We start from the raw sequence: 24070 nt of genomic DNA on the forward strand, positions 1-24070 counted from the left end.
GTGAAGAATTTGTCCTAGAAAACACCAATATGACAGCAGCTTACTAAATCTCTAGCAGTAGTTGTTAAACTTGTCCTGGTTTATTTCTGCACCACTGTATTATACTGATCCCTGTGGCCATGGAGCCACAATGAGTCAATCACGCAGAAACTGTTTCATTCTATTTCTGGGAGTTCGTTGGCATATGTTTTGTCTAAAATACAAAACTAAAGAGTGTTGTCCCCCCCTACTAGTTTTAGTTTTGTTACTGTTACATTATTTAAATAGACTATTTCCACACTGCAGAATTTATTTGGTGAATATATTGAAGATTAATGGAATTTCAATTCATTTTAATGGGGAGAAATGATTTCGAATATGAATGTTCAGAGTTATTAACTCCTTGGCTGCCTTTGTGTGAAGTGAGATAATTAAACGTGTGTATACCTAAAGGGAACCTCGAATTTAAAGACATGTAGGCTCTAATAAGCCAAAATTGTTCTCTTTTACGGAGGGCGCCATGTTTTATACACACAATGGATGTTTGGGGTGATGACGTAGTTTGTCACTGTCACTATACGAACACTACCAGTGTTCTGCAATTCCTTCTACGTCCAACACCTGCGCACATCAGTTAAAAGTGGGGAGTACTGTGTTTTCATTGAGTCTTTTATTACGTTTTCATTGCCTCAAAATACTTTTTGCGTGTGTTTCTCTCTCATATTTTTTAGCATAGTCTTTTCTTGTGGTAGATTTAAAGAAGATTATTGATCTGTTGACCACATTAGTCACGTATTGTATTTTAACGACCCTTATTTGTATTACTACGTTTGAGTATTTTCTTAAGGCATCTTTAGTATGGTTTGTCTGTATGCGCCTAAACAAAACAAGCTGAAAGCGCACGGTAGTACTTTGGGTGTCAAATTCGCCTCTTGTAGGACATTTCAGCGATTTAGCACATATTGGCAGAACACCATTTATTTTCCTACTCTTGTCTCGTCTCATCCCGTCTTTCCTGTTCATTTTGCTTTGCTGCTCGTTTTGTAAAATATCAAGCTCATTATTGTTCTTCTCGGGTTCAAATTGAAAGGGTTGAACAGATTACATGTTTATGTCGCTAGAGTCATACTCTGAAAGCCCGGCAGCATAACCCAGTGACATCATCACCCTGCAACCTCAACAATATTGGTGACCTACTAGTTAAACTAATTTTACAACTTGCATACAAATGAAAACATCAAGAGGGGTTTTAATGTCAAGTTTTAATTTCAACTCATAATAACGTTTATCTTTTAAGAACTACAAATCTTTCTATCCATGGATCCCTTTAACTTATTACTCACCATTGGTGTGTGAATGTATGTGTGAAAGGATAAATGTGCAGATTTAAAGCGCTTTGGGCATGGTAAACATGTAGATAAATGCGCTATATAAGTAGTCTCCATTTACCATTTATTTACAACTTCATTAGCATTCAATGTTTAGCTGTTTGGAGAAACCAAATGTTTAGGAATTCTCAAATGTTATTTGCAAATTATATAGCACTTGCGTAAAAACGTTTCCTCTCAAGGTTATTGATCTTTTCCTCGTTCACTCATTCTTTCAACTTACCTATACATATCTCTCCTATATCCTTCTCTGTGATGATTTAGGAGCATCTGCTTTTTCCCCCTCCCACCCTATCAACTAGCTCTGTATTCATCTCTCCCGTCCTCTCTCTATCTCCCACTTGGTGATCTAATTACACGGAAGCTGCGGGGGAAACTGTCTTAACCAATTTCACAACAGTCCTGCCCCCGCCATCAGCCCTATTCCACATTAGAAGCACCGGGGTCAAGTAAGCCATTAAGTGGGAAGTGGGGGGGCAATTGTCTGAGCAGGATCCCAGGAGTGGAGTCGGAGGGTCGGAAATGATGCTCAAAGCCTGGACGTTCTCCAGTCGGGCATTAGAGAGAAACGTGAGTGGCGTCTAATAGGTCGGCAAACATGAAGACAATAGAGGCTGCATTAGTTTGCTATCAATGATGAATAAGCAACTCGGCAGGGTATAAATGGAAAACACACACACACATTTAGCAGTGACATAAAAATGCTACTTATCATTAGATTCCAGTCCACTGTGGAATAGTGGGTGTGTACTCGGCCTGGGAAATTTTATAAGCGGGATGATAGATTAAGAAAGATTTGAGCATAGGCAGAGTTTGACTTTTGGGGCAGGGGGGCACAACAGGTTGATGACCCCAAAACGCAGCATCAGCAATAAAATTAACTTACAAGAATATTTATAATAATAAGTTGACAATGAGCGTTTTTTTTTGTTTCCCATCATTCTTGAGGGGAATTCTAAATCAGGCTGCTTAGGCAATACTTTTGGCCAAGATCGTCATCCATTAAATTTGGTACGCCTGCCAGTGTCGTGCCAATGTAGTTAGCCCAGTCAAAAATTGCATCCCAAAATATATTATATATAAAATATAAAATATAATAAAATATTATATAAAATATATAATATTCAAACTATATATTTTGAACCAAAAAAGTCGCTTCAATAAAAAAATTGTAAAAAAATGCAAAAATAAATTTAAAACTCAAAAAACTCCCACAAAAATGCATGTGAAAGCCATTTTCCTTTGATTACTTTTTTTTTTTTTTTTTTTTTAATTGAAGTAATGTTGATTTGTGTTTGGGCCACATTTTGGCTAGGACATTTTTTCTCTTTATTATTCAATCAAAAAATAAGTTGCTTGTAAAATATATAGATTTTCAAAAAGAAAAATGACTTCAATTAAAAAAAAAAAAAAAAAAAATTTCAATCATAGAAAAAAGTTTTTGAATGCGAAAGAATATTTGAGATTGAAAAATTTGCATTTGAACACTTAATTTTTCATTGAAAAAGTTTTCTTTGACTGAAGCAATCCTTTTTGTGTTTGGGCCATATTATGATAAGGACATTTGTTTCTAAATCATTCAATCCCCCAAAAAGTTGCTTCAATAAAAAAATTTAAAAATCTATATTTTCAATCAAAGACAAAAATTCTTTTTTAAAAATATTTTTTCTCTAATATATATACAGTAATATATACAGGTATATATTAAATTATATGCAAAGCAAATGACTGTCTAAGGTGCTCGAAAAATAATATCGACCCATTATAAAAATGTTTTTTTGCTCATTTCATTCATTTTTGTTGCAGTTTTATATAAAGGAAAGTCAATTAGCTGCAATGACACTTTTCGGCCAACGGGGGTGGGGGATGGGGGGCTGGCCCCCTGCCACCCCCATAAAATCCGCTTATGCGAGGTTGATTTCCCTGAGATATTTATTTGATCAAACGCGGTGGAAATACAGCCTGACTATACATTAGTTGGGCAGATAGCGAATAGACCCAAAATAAAATCAAATTAAAAAAAGAGTTCAGTGTTGATGCTTCTTATTTATTTTACTCCAGTTAAGGTCAACTATCAAACTAAACATACAATATAGAAAATCAGATATTCTGTGTGTTTAAATACAAAATAATACTTAGCATTTCTTTGTTTGTGAAAAAAATCCTAGTTTAGAGCTAAAATTCAATGGACGATGTCATTGACACGCTAACAATATTAGCATAAAGTCGCAGTATGTAACAATTAAAGGATGAATATTCACACACAAATGCCTCAGGGACGTTAACAGAAAAGAAATACAGCAACACTAGCAAGCATATGATATTTTTACTTTGCCAAAACAAGTCAGATCAAGGCGATCTGATCAGATCAGATCGACAAAGTGTTATTGTGACTTTTCTTCTATTATCGTCTTTTACTGTTAGTGCTTCCCTGTTATGTGCCACTGCCTCCCAGTGGCCAGTTTACACACAACAGCCAGTTATCTTTATACACCATACTCATACTTTATACATTCCTTGCATTGTTGAGATCATTTCTAGTGATTTGTTTTTATATTTTATTTAATTTACTTTAACATATCATTTATTAAATGTGTGTGTTTATAATTTTGAGTCTGCCGTTGATGATGATTAAGATATGAAAAGTAAATTTTCATATCTTGGTTGGGGGCAGATGACCCTGCCCTAGCATGGACGATATTTTTCACTCACAATCTAACAATACAATACGAATATTTTTTTTCTTTTATATGTTGATGGCGGAGTTCTGATATAAAGTCTTGACTACTGAGTGAAATTTACTGCCACCTTACAGCACTCTTAATAGGAATCTTTACTCACGAATTTAAAAAAAGAAAAAGAAAACATGGTGAAAAACTGCTGCTTCCCCAGTTTAAGTCATTCCTTGCCATTAACGCAAATCTATTTGAAACTGGTAGTTAGCAACTCATATCTTGAATTCATTTGGATTTGCAAAGCTTGACTTTCATCAACTACTGCCCGCATCTTTTCACGCCCTCTTACCGGATGCTGTGCGACTTGCGTTTGATCTCGTTCCAGCAGAGGTTCATGTCCCCGGCCTGGTGCGGGCTGCCCCCCCTCAGCCTCCTGCACTCGGCCCCCTCCTCCTGGACCTCAGCGTCCACGGCCGACTGGCACGGCACGCAGTGGCATCCCGGCCACGTGGGCCGCCCCGGAGCTTAGGACGTACCGCCATATGGAGACAAACACAAAAAAAAAAAAAAGCGGGGGAGGGGGTGGTGACAAGAGGACCATTAGGGATACAAAAATGTAATGGAGGCAATGAGAGTATTTTGGGTTTTTGAAGATGCTAAAACTTCGATCCAAAAGACTTTTTTACTTCTAAAACCAAAGTGTGGATTTCTTTTATTTATATCTCCGATGGGTGTGTCTCCTGTGAATGGTCACACAGCTTTGCTGTTTTTATTGCCAGGTGTGCTTGGTGACGGAGCAGTCTTTCAACTGCCACATGGCAAAATCGATTTTAGTAGTAAAATTAGATCATTTTTGTGAGTTAAGCCATGTCTACACAAAGCAGGGTATTTGGCAAAAAGAAGAACATTTTCTACGGTTTTGCCTGTCATCCACACGCACACGCACATTTAAACAAGGGTTCCTAAAAACTGCGTCCAAAGAGAAGATTACGAATTCTGTGTTTGTGGAGCCATCATGTGGACACTGATAACAGAGGATTTAACTGTGGAAATGTCACTGACTGCGACAAACTTTGGCCCTACGTCACACATGAGACCAATGTTTACATTTGGAGTAAATTAGACAGGTGCTTTTTCGCTTCCATTTATTTACAAACTCCTGCAGCGCTTCATATTGAAGAACACATGTGAAGGATGGGGGTATTATGGACAATTATTTTTCGCACATTATGAATGTTAGTTAAAAAAGAATGAATGCGGTTGGCTGTGGAAGCTTTTTTCTCTACAAACGTGCTGGTGTGGATGTAATTATTTTTTTCCCCGACGTATCATGGCAGGATCCTCGATTAAAAAAAAAAAAAAAAAACTGCTTGGTGTAGACATGGCCTGAGATTTGTTGGTGGATTGATTTATTAATTGATTAATTGATCAGTCTGTCGGTCGGATTTCCGGATTGTTTAAATTTGTCACTTGAGTGTTTTTAGGCTTTGCAGGTCTAGCAATTATGCCACTTCAAATGATTTTTTTTTTTTTTTAATTAATAAGTCGGCTGCCATTGACGGCAATAGATATAAATTGGAACATTTTCCCAGATTAGGGGAAATGAAATACAGTATAGAGGAGTGTTCCTTTGCACATTTTTAAGAGTGAGAGGTCATTGGCGGCTAAACTTGAAAAGGTGCAATCCCCTTGATGGATGTGATAGAGAGGCCAAACACATAGTTTACATTTTCACATAATTACAAATAGTGTTGAAGGTATTCAGACATTTCAGATTCAGAGACAAAGAGGGTTTCACCGTTTTTCTTATGTTTTATCTTATCTCATGTTATTATAGTTGTTGTTTTTTTGTCACAAATCAGCATTTGAGTCGAACAGCTCGCCTATATTTTTTTCCAGAATGTGCAAGTACAATAATTGATGCCCATTCAAAAAGTTTAAATGCTTCAGTAGAAGCTCCTCCCCTCACTTAACATGAGTCCTTTGTCCGCAAATGCCACAAAACTGTCCCAAAGCAAAATATTCCCCATGGACTGATAAGTTATTAAATAGAGAATAAAATAATTGCAAAGAGGTTCTTTTGTCCCATAACATTTCAACTTTTTAATCATGAAAAAAAGTCTTTGATCAGTTAAAAGTCTGTTTTTGAAAAATTTTAAATTGGAATTTTACATCATTTTATTAACTGATATGCCAGATTGATTGTTCCAGATATTCGCGACGGATATATGACACATATCAACACATTGAGACCTGTTTCATGGGAGGAACAGTCAAAAAATGTATATCTATACTAAGGGTTTAATGGTACATGTATTCGTATTGAACCGTTTCGGTACTAAGTGCTCGGTTCGGAACGGAGGCGTACCGAACGAGTTTCTGACGTAATGTAACCCTTACTTTTCGAGGCTGTGAGTCGATCGGGTTACAGTTTCTTTGTGTAGATTATATTTACTCGGTCTTCTCTACTATAATGAGGACCAATATGGTAGGACAGCAAGAAACGTCAACGGCGCGGCAACATGGCCACCGCGAGAACGCAGTGAAATGCGGCCGTTAAAAGTTAATCAGCCAATGCACACCAATCGCAGTGCGGCTGCGTGTTAGACACGTCCCAGAAGCGGCTCAACGCGATGCACGTGAAAAGAACGGCAGAGTTTATTATTTGACGCGAGACGCAGCCCTCCTGCGTCAATACTACTAGCTAGCAGATCGGGCAGACCGGAAGTCACTCGTGTAAAAATACGGTGGATCCGGTCGATTTTCAAACTAATATTCAATCGTAACCCACTTTTTGAGTCCATCAGATCTCTTGAGTGGTAGATTGGGGCACAGTTTACTTGTCTTTGTTGATTTACAGTTATCTTCTCTGCTATAATAATAACAACCAACACAGGCCCGTGTTGAATACAAAACCCTCCTACCACAACAAAACAAGTGGGAACTAATATTCACATAGGAACTAAAGTTATACAACATAAAATATACAATATAAATGAATACTACATCACATTTGTAAAATACAAACACATAATAAAATAAATAATAGCCCTTTTAAATAAAATAAATTGAACTGAGCTAAAACACCTGTAATTAAATAATAAGAGTAATACACAAATCCTGCTTACACAATTAAATTTATTAATTTCTGTGTGGCGCTTTAACTTGAGAAAATCCACCAATAAAGCTTTTGAAAACCGTTCATAAGAAAAAAAAAATCATTGAGGCATTTCATTGGTAAAATACATGTTAAAATCTTTGTCATTGGGATTGCTTTTCTCTTTAGCACAGGACTTCTTATTTCTCCTTTCTTTCAGAAAGAAAGCTGACCAATAAGGAGGGTCTGAAAGGCAAATTGTTGTTGGATTATTATCTTTAAATACCCGTTACTTTTTGAGCAGAATTCTAGCTTTGCATAGGCTTGTAGTGGTGTTCGTTGCTCCTCTTTTAATGAGGAAATTAAGTGTATTTCAGACAAAACCGGGGAAATTAACCTATCTATAAGAACCGCTTTGCATTGACCTGTAGTATTTAAGCAGATAGGTGCTTCCTGGTCACCAATCTAGAATATGCTACTTATTTCATTATAATTTCTTACAATGTACATATTACCAGGGTTTCCCCCAGTGATTTTATTGACCCCCATGCAACTGCAAAGCTAAAACAGTGCCACAAAAGAAAGTACAAATAGTATACATATTTGGACCATATTTTAACAGCACCGAATGATTAGTTTGAAAGCGCAGTGGTGGCATTTTATGGCCGCTATGTGAAGAAACCTGTCCCAGCTCTCTGCCATTGCAATGAATTGCATTACATTTTTGTTTGTTTGTTAAAACTGTATTTCAAGACCCTGCCTTATTTCTTATAGACTGAATAGATCTATATCTATATATATATCTATATCTCTCTATATATATATCTATATCTATGTATCTATGTATCTATGTATCTATGTATCTATCTATCTATCTATCTATCTATCTATCTATCTATCTATCTATCTATCTATCTATCTATCTATCTATCTATCTATCTATCTATCTATCTATCTATCTATCTATGTATATATACATATCAGAGGTTGCGCTAGACTTTTTCGTTGTCTGTCATTTTGACTGACAGGGTCATAAAAATCCGGTCATAATCTATTTTTACCCGTCCTTTAAATTTTTATAATGATGATAATGACATTGTGGTGACCCTTCGTTTGGCATAATTCACCTTCCGTACTTGTGTGTCCATTTGGCCGAGCGCGTTAGCGGCTACGACACAGTCACGTGACAGAGACACTTAAGAGCCGCGCGCGTTCCGGTGTTCGGCCATTCCTTACTACGCGGCGAAACATCCTACACAATGCTCAGGGCGCTTGCGCATGCATTCACACGCATGCGCACATCGGTTGGAAGCGGCGAGTACTCACTATTTTTGTTTTTATTTAGTTATTTAGAACCTTTTCACAGCCTCAAAGATAATTTTTGCATGTATTACCCTCTCATACTTTTAACCATTGTGTTTTTTTGTGTTAGCTTTGAAACAGTTGACCACATTAGTCGAGTAGCGTATTTAAACCGTCCTTATTTGATATACGTAACTACATTTAACAAGTTTAGAGCGCACGGTAGTACTTTAGGTGTCAAATTCGACTAATGTAGGACGTTTCGCCGATGTAGGATATTTTGGCAGAACACCGGTGTAGGTCCCTACACCTACACCTGTTTGAATAGAGAGTTCACAGAGAGCAGCAGAGCTACAGCGGCTGGACACAGCAATTCGAGCTAACAAGACTCTTAACATTGCATACCGCTTCAACATATTCAATAGTATTTAGTTTTCATTCATTTTAAATTAATATTCTGCCCGAACAAGCTTAACAGAGAATCCACACCGTGCCATCACACATCAAGCAGATGAATAAGTAACTTTTTTCTCCGCAGTGACAAAAACAGCTGACTGTGGCCCCAGTAGCTAGGCTACGTATGGAACAATGAAATGAAGTTCACCTGCTGTGGCCTGAACGGAGTCTTACACCTTCCTCCTGGTGCGCATAGACTTGAATTGCGTACCCGCTTGTGCAGTCCCTGTTTTTTTTTCACCTCTTTTATCAACACCATCGTCGTTTTGGGGCTTTTTGAAGAAACTTCGGACACTCAGTTCCCTTGACATTTTTCAGAGTAAGGCCAACGACGTCATGCATCAAGAGAGACAATAGCTAATTAATATGCTCACTCGCCACCCTGTGGTCTGGGGTGTGAATTGCAACCTGTCAAAATGACAGGTGGACTTCAGATTTTTCCGTCACCGCTTTAAAAAATCGGTCAACGACGGAAAATATTCGGTTAACGCAACCCCTGATATATATATATATATATATATATATATATATATATATATATATATATATTTTTTTTTTTAACCAGGTTTTGCTGGTTTTCTGGAAGAAATCCTGTATTCTTTTTATATCAGTAACAGTAACCAAGCATTTTCTACATCCTACTTTCCTGCCCCTATTCTCTAACTCCAATTAAAAGAAGGCTTAATTTAAAAAAAAAAAAAATTGCTTGCAGTGTCAACAACAAACCAAAGCTTCCCAAGTGTAGAAAGGGGTGAGAGGAGACCAGTAATTTGCACCAACCTACTCTGCTTTTCTTTATCCTCCTCCTAGTCGTCTTACTTCCTGCCATTCGCTCTAGATGGAATTTGGTTTATTTCTATTTGCCTTGAATCAACAGTTCATCTCCTGGTTCCCGTCTCTTGTCATCTCCTCGCTTCCCGCCGTGCTCCTTGTAATGCGGCTGAGTCGGAAGCATGAATCAGCAGTCGGCTGAATGCTTGAATCACTAGCTACTGCCTCCTCGCTCTCACTTAGCTGGGCAAACAATCACTTAAACCTTCTAGGAGCGTTTGCTCCCCGAGTAAACCAAAAAGAAGCCGAGTCGGCGAGATTGTATGGCTTGAGAAAACCAAACTTAGATGGAAAATGTAAGGCCAACACAATCATTCAGTGGGTCTGGTTTAGAGCACGTGAGTCAATCTGGATATGTGCTTTATTATTTCATAGCTTGATAGGATGTGGCGTTGCTCAGCCAGGCGTGCATACTGCGTCATGTACAGAAACGTAGCAGAAATTTCCCTCACTTAACATCAATACTCCGAACTCTCTCAGAGCCGTTGACGATGATAGACATCCAATCATGCGGCTTTATCATCTCTCTGTTAGGAATTTTAAACTAGTTTGTGACTATTAGTAGACATCCAATCCATTGAACAGGAAGGGATGGAAACTCTCCCAGGTCAAATGGAATGAAGGTTTATTGCCATAAATTAGAGTTAAAGACAAAACATGCGCATACACACAGTTGTCAGACAATAACGGCGTTATATTACTGTATAATGATTGAATACATTTCTTGTCCTAAAGAGTTGCTTGTCTTGAAAACATGAAAAAAATACATGACAATCACAATCCCAGTGGAGATATTTTCTTGCATTCCATTATGGAAATCAATACAAATAAAAAAATAAAAACAATCGTGCCGCTTTTCCACTTGGCTTGGCTCGAATCAGGGATCGATTTTCAATTCAATATACAGAGTAGGGGGCCCTCTGTTTACAATACTCTACGCTCGTATCATTTAGTGTGTCCTTTGATTCGTGACATACTTCTTTTACACATAAAAACACACATAACATTTTTCTTTCAATGTTTGCTAGAGAGGACCACGTTTGGTCGCAACCTTCCAGGCCAAATGGATTCCTCCTATTAAAATAAGGAAGAATGTGCCCCAGCAGATTAACAGGCTGAAGGCTTTGCGTGCATACCCACAACTGGCTAACTCGGAACCTACAATCACATTAAGGCCACAATTAATTAATCAGATACAAAGAATCAAAAATCGGGTTCTGGGTATGTAAACCATGCAGACAGAGATTTGAAGCCTCAACCTTAGAAAACCATGAGGAAAACAGGAGCACCACTTTTACACTTTTCAAATTGAAATTAAGTTTCATCTAAACTAAATCTTTAAATTATATTAAAATAGTGTTGGTGTCCTGTATGTAAATTGTTTTGTCACGTCCTGTCCGACACATATTCTGTCCAATAATCGTACCTGCATAAGTACCCCAGAGTCACCGTTCGATGAAAGCAACTCTCCTCCGAGGTTAGTGTCATTGTAGTCGACATCAGACAATAAAGGTGTGTGAAATTTCCAATTCTTAGATTATTCCAATTAGGCTGCTGAAGATTCGAGAACGATTCACAAACATCCACATTACAATTATTTAAATGTGCTAAGTGAAGCGGAACTAAAACACAGTCAGGGCGGTTTTCGGGACGCAATGAAGAACGGACCGGGAGTAAACATCCAGAACTCTTGCCGCTACATACGAAACCGTCGACAGCCGCTACAAACACCGCCCAGCTGCTACAACCTTCGCCCACGTTGCTACAAACTATGCCACATAACGCTACGGTAGATATCACATGTTTATAGACCTAGATACGATATGACAGACTCGGCGGCATTAGCACATGTATAGAGAACTAGATGCAAAATGACAGACTCGCCGGCATTAGTAAACAGCCGCCATCTTAAAACAGTAGACTTCTCAAAAAGGCTCTGTGATAGAGAACATTCCGAGCGAACCTAATTAACTTTTTATCGATAACACTCCTAAATCAGCAAAATCTTGACTTGAATCTGTCTTTAAATGATGAAAGAGTTTTAAAACTTGCACATGTCGAAAGTAGACAGAAGGGAAATTATGGAATATTTTTTTAACAACTTTAATGGTTGATTCACAACATTAAATCAGTTAAATGTAGTTTAAAGCTGCTGATTCAGAATGGAGACTTGAGTATTTTATCTACTGTTTTGAACTGGAAACTTGATAGTAAAATAGTAGTTTATTTAAGCCTGAGAGGATTTTTGTACTGTTTTTGTAACTAATGTACGAATTTGGGGGGAGGGGGGTTGTGCATCAATAATCGATTTATAGTTGAATCACAGCCCCTGAATCGCAATCGAATCGTGAGGTGCCCCAAGATTCCCACCTCTATCAGACAATGTCTTCTTTTCTTTTGCTATACGGTCCAAAAATGGAAATGTAGCGGTGCATTCTGGGTCCACTGTGTTTTATTTATTAGTTTTGTGTCTCGATCAGTCCCAAAATTAACCAAGCACGAGTCGTGAACAGTAATTGTGTCTCGTTTGGCCGTTGAATTAAACAAGCATGTGTCATGAACACATAAACAATTCGCACTGTCCTCTAGTGGCAAATTTCTAACTACAGCAGGCTGCCCCCTGCTAGCTAATAATTCTGCAATTAATTAATTAACAGAAGAAAATATAAAATCAGCATCTGAGGACTGATGGTAACTGGTCCATGCTACACAGCTACCAAGTTTCAAGACAATCGGTTCACAAACGACGGAGGAGTGGGACTTCAAAGTGAGTGTCCACAAGAACAACAACCGGAGTGGCAACATCACACGCAATCGGCCTTGTAAAATTTAAAAAGGAAAAAAAAAAAAAAAAAAAAAGGTGGTAAGCTGCTAACCATTGGAAATTTTCAATATCGTTTGATTTACTGGTTACTGCAGCTGTGCAGATGAAAAGCAATTATTTCCCAATGTGACAATGCCTACCTTAATGACAACGACCTCCTAAAGTTGACAGAATCCACAGTATTAACACTGTCACAGAGGTTAACCGAGTGTACACACAGAAATTCGGAGCCACTTGAAGTATGCATAGATAAAGGACAGGAAGGGAGGAAGGACACAAGGAGCCTCTGTCCTCGTACTCCTACATGGCCAAAAACTCTCAAGAAAGAAAAAAAAACACAAAAAAGCGTGTGTTCATGGTTCTGGTATCACAAAATTTGTACTTTATAATAACCTTTAAATTTTGCTGTTCAAAAAAGCTCAACACACTTCAACATTGTTCTTTGGTGGAAAGATACCACAAAATTGTGCCAGAGCATTATTTTCTATACGTCCTTTAGTGTGTCGTCCAATCATCCTTCTGCTGTAAACTGAAATAAGATTATCACTTGTAGACATCCAATCCATTTGTAGTGGGAAGGCTGAGAGCGAATGAAGTGTTCGTTCGCTGTCAGCCCTGCCATCAATGGCAGCCAATTATTTAACAAGGTAAATGCAAAAGAATCCCGCAACACAATCACGCAGTGTTGTTTTCGTCAACGATGATGATAACGAAAATATTTCGTCAACGAACAATTTTTACATGACAATGACATCACAATGACGGGCTAAAAACGTGTCTTGGGAGACTGAAACATGAGGAGATAGATGCCAGTTCTCGTCTGACGAGACGAACGAGATGAAAATTCACCTTAGTTTCAGTCATAAGTTCACAATTTCTAACATTTTCTTATCATATGTGTGGTTAGCATGCATTTTAGCAGTCTTTGGTCATTTCACTCATGTGACGTGCTGTGCCACCCGCCCCCACCCCACACAACGGGTGAGTAAGCATGTGCCAATTCCAGGCTTCTTTTGTGAAATGTGTCAGGTGCTGCTTGGTAAGCTTGACTAGATCTGCCATGTTGCTTTAGCCTTTAAAGGTCTGTGATGACTGATCATCAGACACTTCACTAACTTGTAGTGTTAGCATAGCGTTAGCGTTAGCATTAGCTTTTAGCGCGGGGAGTGTCTTCTTAAACTCCTGGAAAACGTTCTACAAACAGTTTGTGGTGTCCAGGAGAGTTTAATTAATTGCAAATAATGTACTGTTTTCCTGCTGAGTGTGTATTATCATCATGAAGGTCGTGATGTCCTTGTAGACTACAATTATGAGCTCGTCTGTCAATGCCAAATCTTTTATTCATTGATTGATTTATTCCTGGGCTAAAACTTTTGAAGTTTATGGACCAAAACATATTTATTACTAAAACTACACTAAATTTGAGTTTTCGTCAACAAAAACTAGACAAAGACGAACACAATTTGAAATGACAAAAAGATGATTAAGACTAAAAAGATTTTTCGTCCAAAAGACTAAGACGAAAATTAAAGGGGCTGCCAAAAACAACACTGCAATCAAGTGTGGTGCAAAATGAAATCTACCTATGATAAATTTCTAGTGATCTATGGTTGTGCAAAAACAAACAACTGAGCATCAATACCTTTGCAATCAAATATTGTATCCAGACACAACATTTGAGTTTCAATACTTTAGCATACTTTTAACAACCCTACTAGTGTTGTAATCAAGACCACACTATGCAACGCCAAGACTTGCCTGAAGGACAATACTAAAACTTTTAGGAGTCCAGTACGAGACAAGATCAAGATCGGTCTTGAGTGTTACCACCAGCTCTGTACACATGTAATGGTGTTTCTACTGTTCAATAATTATCTAACGCTAGTTGGGCTATGCAGTTGCTTCTCGCCTCAGCTTGCATTTGGGTCTTCTGCCCAAATTGCGTTCATTAAACACGCTGTGCTAACGGGACATTTTACTCCCTGAGAGTGTTGTAAAATATTCATCCGCAGTGACAGATGGCGCGATTGTACTGAAATGGAACTAATTTCACACAGTAATTGCGAAACACATCCTTCTGTCTGCTAGCGAGAGCCACGACACTTTGTAATGCTTTAACACCCAAAGTTAAACAGTCCACACATGCGCTTAAAAACAAAAAACTGGCAAGCTTGCGTGCGGATGTCCGGAAATCGTCGTTTGCCAACCAGCTGAACAAATATACAGCTGCTGCAAGTGGCGACCAGTCCTGGGTGGACCCAAAAGTCATTCGGGACAGGCTCCAGCTCACCCATGACCCCAATGAGGACAACAAGCGCTTTAGGAAATGAACCTGAACAATCGCCATCCTCCCCCTGTTGCCCTCCATCGCCACAGTTCTTCATCACGCTCCCAGTGTTTTTGCCCTGCGACCGCATATTTTATTACCCTTCGCACTCGATTATCTTTTCCATGTGACAATAATTTGCCCACAGGCTAGCACGCCGTCCTCACACTAATTTATATTCCCAAGGTGCCATTGCGGTTCTTTGTCCCGTAAAGACTGATTGGAAATGAGAAGTTGGTGTCAAATGTGTGCTGTGTGTGTGCATGTGTATGTAAGTAATAATAACCTCTTTACAGCTAATAAAACCATGGGCAATTTAAACAACATGAGGGTAATAGAATTTAACCCTGTGGTACTCCCACCAGAGACTTCTATGTATATTGATTCTATTATTTTTTATGAGCTCATATGCGTGGCAATTGTTTGACCCAAGCAAACATGCCATGCACTCGAAATTATCTTTTTGTCAAGGACGTGCAGTTTGAACAACAGAGGTCTTAGAATCTGACCTTGTGGCACACTTTACATGAGGTCACACCAACTGTAAATTGCGTGATTGGAATGCAAAAAATGTCATTAAACTCACAAGGCAAGGACATTTTTTTAAGTGCTAGTATAAAGAGTGGGCAAAGGTTTAAGATAGGGGCGCAACAAAAGATTATTTTAATGGTCGATTTGTTAACTAATCATGTCTATTACTATGAAACAAATGTTACCTACTGTTAAATTATTTCGGGCTTGCATTTTAGCTGGATATGTGGCCCTCTTTTCAGCATTATATATTTTGGTCACCTAATTTTGTTGAATTACAGAAGAAGAAGATGAATGAATGAATGAATGAATGAATGAATGAATGAATGAATGAATGAATGAATGAATGAATGAATGAATGAATGATTTTATATTATTTATTAAAAATAAATAACAATTGTTTTTGTTGATTTAAGATTTAATAATAAATACAACTATAAAAGAGATATAGTACAGTACTTTTATAGTATTTTTTTCCATTTTGTTTTATGCCTAATTAAAATATCTTTAAAAAGAGATTTTAATTCATCAAACTATAAACAAAAAAAATCTAAAAAAGAAAAAAAAGATACCAAATAAATAATCGAAATATTTAATATTAGGAGGCTCACAAAAGAGGACTTGAACAATATTATGTCAACACAGTCATTAAAAAATTAAGCGACTATCAAAATAGTTGTAGATCAATTTGATCATTGATTAGCTGCCGATTATCAATTAACCATGGCAGCTATGATTTAAGATGACTGATAAAATACAGTGTTACCTCTACATACAAATTTAAGTAGTTCCAAGACCTGGTTTGTAAGTCGAAATGGTTATATGTCGAGCGGGATTTTCCCATAAGAATACATTATAATTTGATTAATTCATTTCACAGCCCCAAAACCTACGCTAAATCCTTCATAAATACTGCAGACTAATAGCAATTACACGTGGCAAAACTAATAAATTATAGATACAAATCTTAAAAAAAAAATAATAATAATAATGATAAATTGGAAAAAGTCGTTTTTTATTGTCACCTTGTATTAATATTTACGTAATTCACCCGCTGAGTTATAGTTACGGTTATGATGTTCCAGGGGGGTAAGCCGGGGGTTGTTGGCTTTTTAACTGTGTCAATGCTGGTTGACTTGTGTGTGACGTTGCTGCTGGAATATCAATAAAGCAGCGCAGTTTGGCTGCTTATTTTGACACACTGCCTCAGACACCTGTCCTTGCTCCACGCAACAACCTTAACGTATAGAGACTGGCAAACGGAGGTCAGAGGAGACGGCGGGTGCAGGTCTCTTTGTCCTGAATCCATATCAGCAAAAAGTCTCCTCCGAAATAGCGGTGCGACATTTAGAGAGAATAGTCGTGACCGTCGAGACCCTATACATATTCCGTATTGTTGAGCCAGTTCACTGACGCGCACACCACGCTAATTTTTTTTTCTATACCGTATTGGCCCGAATATAAGATGGCCGATTATAAGACGACCCCTTCTTTTTCAAGACTCAAGTTTGAAAAAAGACTTTTTGAACACCAAATAAATTTTTATACAGAAAATAATTACAGTACATCTGAAACAAATGATTATAACAATATATTTGAGAGAAAAAGCATGTTATTTTGCCTCATTCAAATCTTAATATCTGAGCATTCAAACATGTAAACTATTGCAAACGCAATGAGGAATGGACCGAGAGTAAACATCCACAACTCATGCCGCCAGATACAAAACCGCCGACAGCCGCTACAAACAACGCCCAGCTGCTACAACCTTCGCCCACGTTGCTACAAACTACGCCACATAATGCTACGGTAGATATCACATGTATATAGAACTAGATGCGAAAGGACAGACTCACCGGCATTAGTAAACCACCGCCATCTTAAAACACTAGAAAGGCTCTGTTGTAGCGAACCTTCCGAGCAAACCTACCGTAATTTTCGGACTACAAGCCGCTACTTTTTTCCCTCATTTTGAATCCTGTGGTTTATAGTCCAGTGCGGCTTATTTATTGATTTATTTGGGTTAATAGGTAATACTTTATTTGACGGTGGCGTCATAAGACTGCCATAAGACCGTCATAATTATGAGATGACACTATCATGGGCATTAGTGAATGCTTATGACATATTTCATTTAGTAGCATGCGGCAAATTATGTCACTAAGACCATTTATTTCCAGCTCGGATCTTTTGCATCCATTCATAAGTGATATAATTTGCTGGCTGGCACAAAATGACACCTGTCATAAGTATGGTGATGGTCTTATGACAGTCTTATGGCACCACTGTCAAATACAGTGCTACTATATACCGTAACTAGCAATTAATGAAACAGCTGGACCAGTAACTGAGGAAATAATTATCAAAAAACATGAATTTTGATTGTTATTTACATCTGTAGCGCTGCAATGCATGATAGGAGGCATGCTGGACGACAACAGTATTGACAGCAGTTGGCAGCAAAGGTTGACGGTCTCCCCCAAGAGAACAGTGATGGCCAAATGAAGCGAGAACAGTGAAGGCCAAATGAAGCTTCTTGAAGCAATGCAGCTTTGCAGCCAATTGTTTCAAAGCTTCATGGTGGTTCATTTGGTCTTATGACAGTCTTATGATGCTGCTGTCAAATTAAGTGTTACCGGTTTATATCTTTTGGTGTAACTATCCCATACTACAGTGAGGACAGCTGCGGCTTATAGTCCAGTGCGGCTTCTCTATGAACAAATGCAGTTTTTGTGTCAAATTTGGTGGGTGGTGGCTTATAGTCAGGTGCTCCTTATAGTCCAGAAATTACAGTAATTAACTTTTTATCTACTAATATAATACTCCTAAATCAGCAAAATCTTGACTTGAATCTGTCTTTAAATGATGAAACAGTTTTAAAACTTTCACATGTCGAAAGTAGACAGAAGAGAAATTACGGGAATAATTTTTTAACAACTTTAATGGTTGATTCACAACATTAAATTAATTAAATGTAGTTTAAAGCTGCTGATACAGAATGGTGACTTGAGTATTTTATTTACGGTTTTGAACTGGAAACTTGATAGTGAAATAGTAGTTCATTGAATGGGGACTTGAGTATTTTATTTACTGTTTTGAACTGGAAAAGTTATAGTGAGATAGTAGTTTATTTAAGCCTGAGAGGATTTTTGTACTGTTTTTGTAACTAATGTAAGAAACATATTAAAAGCAGCTAATAGCTTGGGAGGGGAGGGGGGTATGTGCATCAATAATCGATTTATAATCGAATCACAGCCTCTCAATCGCAATCGTAATCGAATCGTGAGGTTCCCCAAGATTTCCACCTCAATCAGACAATGCCTTCTTCTCTTTCAACTATACGGTCCAAAAAGGGAAAGGAAACAGTGCATTCTGGGTCCACTGTGTATTATTTATTAGTTTTGTTTCTCAATCTGTCCCTAAATTAACCAAGCGCGAGTCGAGAACAATAATTGTGTCTCGTTCGGCCGTTAAATTAAACAAGCATGTGTCATGAACACATGAACAGTTCGCACTGTCCTCTAGTGGCAAATTTCTTACTACAGCAGGCTGCCCCTGCTAGCTAACAATTCTGCAATTAATTAATTAACAGAAGAAAAAAAAAAATCAGCATCTGAGGATGGATGGCAACTGGTCCATGCTACACAGTTACCAAGTTTCAATACAATCAGTTCACAAACGACGGAGGAGTGGGACTTCAAAGTGAGTGTCCAAAAGAACAACAACTGGAGTAGCAATGTCACAGGCCTTCAGCCTTGTAAAATAAAAAAAAAATTAAATAAAGGTGGTAAGCTGCTAACCATTGGAAATCTTCGATATGGTTTGATTTACTGGTTACGGCAGCAGTACGGATGAAAAGCAATTATTTCCCAATGTGAAAAAGACAAAACATTGCAATAAAATAATGCAAATTGGTTAAAGAGTAGCTGAGATCTGTCATGACAGAACATCGCTTCAATGATATCTGGCGCCATCTAGCGTTGTGAATGGGTATAACGTCTAGACTGCGAATATAAGACGACCCCCAATTTTTCAGTCTTATTTCAATGCAAAAAAACACCGTCTTATATTCAGGCCCATACGGTAATTTGTTTCTTAATTTCAATGGGAAGTGTCGCCTTTTTTCCTTTTTTCACCACCTGCACTAACTTTCTTGGGACCCATGTTGATTTCTCTCACAAGACAATCTGACGTGCTGCCATCTTGCGAGAAAACAAGCAACACACTGTCATAAATCATCGTATTTTGAGCATGTCGTCACGTCGAGACAAATGACAAGTCAAATTTTATGCCGGACGTCGAAAGGATCGTGTGTCAAAGCGATCGTATGTCGAGGTACCAATGAAGTAGTTTCATGTGATGATTAAATGGCATGGGGCGGTGGTGTGTCCCCTCGTCCCATCCCTGAGGGCCGGGTAATGGGGTCAAGGATGGTCCGGGGGAGGGGGGTTGCCCCTTGCCAGAGCAGGGGGGTGTGGGATGGGAAACACCCCTTCCATCCCCTCATCCCGGTTGGCTGGGGCAGTACTTGGGCCCTGGGGCAAAGCAAATTGCAACACTGTCATATATCATCATATTTTGTGCATGTGGTCATGTCGAAAGAAATGACATATCAAATTTTACGTCGGTCGAAACAAATGACATATCAAATTTTACGTCGACCGTCAAAAGGATCGTACATCGATGCGTTCGTATGTTGAGGTACCACTGTTTATGTAATTGTATTACTTCATCATTATTTCAAGTCATTTTTCACTTACTGTGACTGGCTTGCTTGCTATAATTGTGTTTTTCATTTCTTCATGAGTGTGTTGAATTGTTGAATCACCACAATCATGCGCTCCTTGTTCGATAAATTTGCTGGATTGGGCAGAATTTATTATAGTAATAAAATAAAATAACCATCAATTGTAACGACTCTTGAGTGTTGAAGCCGTGAAAAATATTACACATGTCAAGTGACAAGACTAAATATAATATAATATAATTTTCAAAGCCTCTGATAGAAAGAAATTGAAACAAACGTGTGTTAGTCTAATAGAGTGTATATACACTGTGTGAAGTGGAAAGTGGAGCAATATGACACTAAAGAGGATTTAAAACATATCAGTCTATAAGTTAAGAAGATTATTTCATCACTCAAGTGTTATAATGACATCAAAAGGAATTTCGGGGATTAGCGGAAACATAAAACTACTATTCGCAGGCGTCAACACCGTCGACTGTCATGCAAACAAACCCAAAACATGGAAGTCAAAGGATCGAGACGCCCCCTTGTTTTCCAAACACTTTTTACTACATAAGAGCGGGCAGTAAATTAAGTATTAATAAATGAAATAAATATAAAACATAAAGACATCAATGCGCCGACTGCTTTACAGTACAATAGCGATTAAAAGAGCACACTGACACGCAGTAATATAGAAGGATGGGGCGTCTGCTTGTGAAAGGAGGCAATTTCGCAAAGCTCAAATGAAATCCCTGCTAATTATGATGGTTTTCATGCACTACAATGACTTGGAGATGAAATATTTTCATATTGGGAAGTCACACAGCTGTCAGACGACACTTTAGTAAGGCTGCTGTGTGTACTTCTCACCACTATCGTCTCTTTTTGAACTTGTGTATTGACTCACATAAAGTCACGGAAAGTGCATTGTTGACATTTGCACTGACCTCAACTATTAATTATATAATTAGAAACGGTATTTGGAGCTTGTGAGAGACGGAGTTAGGGCTGCATCAAGGATTCATGAGAAGCGTATTAGCTTAATAATAGCTGATCATCTTCAAAAGCTACTTTAGCTATAACTTCATCCTGGCCACATCGTTTTCTCACATGTTTGATTCTTTTAGCGACCACAAATCGCTTTGATCAAAGAATTCCATTATATCCATGATAAATTAGACAATTTTTGGGTCAAAAAGGCTATGTTGCAATCTACAACTCAATCGAAACGCTAGTGTGGGTAGATCGCAGCATCAAAAAAAAAAAAAAAAAAAATGTACATAGTTACAGTAATTATGTTGTGTGTGCAACAAACAGTCATGGACGAAATTTTTGGCACCCCATAATTTTTTCAGAAAATACAGCATTTCTCACAGAAATTAATGCAATATAAATGTTTTCAGTATGAATGTGTCATCATCTTGGATGTGCATTGGAAAAACACAAAATTTTAGACTAAATTCAAAAAATAGACTGGACAATATTGTTGGCACCGTCACCTCAATATTTAGTTGCACATCCTTTGGAAGAAATGACAGAAAGCAATGGCTTCCGATAACAATCATCAAGTGTCATGCACCTCTCAGATGGAATTTTGGACCACTCTTCTTTTGCGAACAGTTCCAAGTCTCTCAGTTTTGAAGGGTGCCTTCTTGCAACAGCAAATTTTGAGATCTCTCCATCGTGTTCAATGGGATTTACAGCGTATCACAAAAGTGAGTACACCCTTTGCGTTTCGCAGTTATTTAAGTATATCTTTTCATGGGACAACACTGACACAATGAAACATAGTCTGTGTGCAGCTTACAGTATATACAAGAGCTAATTTATTTTCCCCTCAAAATATAGCCAATAATATCCAAATCCCTGGCAACAAAAGTGAGTACACCCCTTAGAAACTACGTACAGCCCTAAATGTCCAAACTGAGTACTGCTTGTCATTTTCCCTCCAAAATGTCTGTCAGCAATGCTGCAGAGATTGAAGAGGTGGGGGGGGTCAGCCTGTTAGTGCTCAGACCATACGCCACACTCTACATCAAATTGGTGTGCATGGCTGTCACCCCAGGAGGAATCCTTTTCTGAAGACGGTCCACAAGAAAGCCCGCCCGTCTCATCAGACCATAGGACATGGTTCCAGTAATCCATGTGCTTTGTTGACATGTCTTCAGCAAACTGTTAGTGGGCTTTCTTGTGTACTGTCTTCAGAAGAGGCTTCCTCCTGGGGTGACAGCCATGCACACCAATTTGATGTAGAGTGCGGCGTATGGTCTGAGCACTAACAGGCTGACCCCCCCCACCTCTTCAATCTCTGCAGCAATGCTGACAGCACTCCTGCAACGAGTCACATGACATTTTGGAGGGAAAATGACAAGCAGTACTAAATTTTGACATTTAGGGATGTGCGTAGTTTCTAAGGGGTGTACATATTAATGGCTTTATTTTGAGTTATTTTGAGGGGAAAATAAATCAACTCTATTATACAAGCTGCACACAGACTACTTTTTATTTTGTCAAAGTGTTATTTTGTCAGTGTTGTCCCATGAAAAGATATACTTAAATATCTGCAGAAATGCGAGGGGTGTACTTACTTTTGTGATACACCGTAGATCCAGACTCATCGATGGCCACCTCGGAATTCTCCAGCGCTTTGTCTGCAACCACAGGTCATTGTCCTGTTGGAACACCCATGATCTCTGACGCAGACCCAGTTTTTGACACTACACCCTACATTGAGGCCATAAACAATTTGGTAGTCTTCAAATGTCATGACTCCTTGCACACTGTCGAGGAACCCCGTGTCAGAAAAAAGAATTAGTCCTACAAAGAAAAGAACAAAGTGTCTATAGTCAAACATTGGTGGCGGTTCAATGACGTTTCGGGGTTGTTTTGCGGCCTCTGGCACCTGGATGCCTTGACAGTGTGCAAGGAGCAATGAAATCTGGAGACTATCAAATATAGGGGCCGCAATGTAGGATGTAGTGTCATAAAACTGACCCAAAACATGCCTCAAATAGCACCAGGAAATGGTTGGAGACAACGCGCTGGAGAATTCAGAGGTGGGCATCGATAAGTCCGGATCAAAATCCCATTGAACACCTATGGAGAGATCTCAAAATTGCTGTTGCAAGAAGGCACCCTTCAACTCTGAGAGACCAGGAACAGTTTGCAAAAAAATAGTGGTCCAAAATTCCATCTGAGAGGTGCATGAAACTTGTTCATGGATATTGGAAGAAATTGCTTTCTGTTAATTCTTTTCAAGGACATGCAACGGAATATTGAGATCAGGGTGCCAACAATTTTGTCCAGCGTTTTTATTTATTTATTTTTTTTGTCTAAAATTGTGTCAATTTTGGCTTTTTTTCCCTCAGCGTTTTTGTGATTTCCATTGCACATCCAAGATATGCACATCCACATTCATATTTAAAACATTTGTAATTGCATTAATTGAGAAATGCTGTATTTTCCTGTAAAAATTCCAGGGGTGCCTATAATTTCGTCCATGACTGTATGTGGTTTTGCAACATACCGTACATCAACATTCATTGTAAGAATCCAGATTATTGGCTTGGTCATTTCATTAGTAGCTTGGAACATACATTGCTGCCGAGATTTTTAACTGCAAAAAAGGTCCAATCCATTTTGACTGGGAGGGCTGTGAACATTTCAGAGGTGAGGTGAGGTGATTGGCAACGATTGATGAAACAGATCTGCACTAAAAACATTGACCACACAGTAACTTTGGCATATTTCTATTTACAACACTAGCTGTGGGAGTTTTTGAGGTCAGGCTTTATTAGTAACTTCGTGGCTGTCACTGACATTGATAGATGGACTACACCTGTTCTCAAAACAGAATGACACAGTAATTTGGACCTATTCACATTTACAACACTGAAAGTAAGGAAAGACATCAACAACCTTCCTACTGTTGA

The 24070-nt window shown here is 38.3% G+C and overlaps 1 protein-coding gene across 3 annotated transcripts in view; it reads right to left on the minus strand.

Moving 5' to 3' along the window:
* Positions 1-24070, minus strand: part of drp2 (dystrophin related protein 2) — a 271520-nt gene that overhangs the window by 161631 nt on the left and 85819 nt on the right. For 2 of the 3 annotated variants that reach the window (XM_057851078.1, XM_057851075.1), the window contains exon 2: positions 4392-4566. In XM_057851078.1, coding sequence (XP_057707061.1) covers positions 4392-4438 — 47 coding nt within the window. In that variant the 5' untranslated portion in view covers positions 4439-4566. Of the gene's footprint in view, positions 1-4391; positions 4567-12692; positions 12753-24070 lie in introns of those variants that run through there. The other variant, XM_057851076.1, reaches the window with a different exon arrangement.

This window comes from Corythoichthys intestinalis, chromosome 11, assembly GCF_030265065.1.
Source record: "Corythoichthys intestinalis isolate RoL2023-P3 chromosome 11, ASM3026506v1, whole genome shotgun sequence".
In the NCBI taxonomy this organism is placed as follows: Eukaryota; Metazoa; Chordata; class Actinopteri; order Syngnathiformes; family Syngnathidae; genus Corythoichthys; species Corythoichthys intestinalis.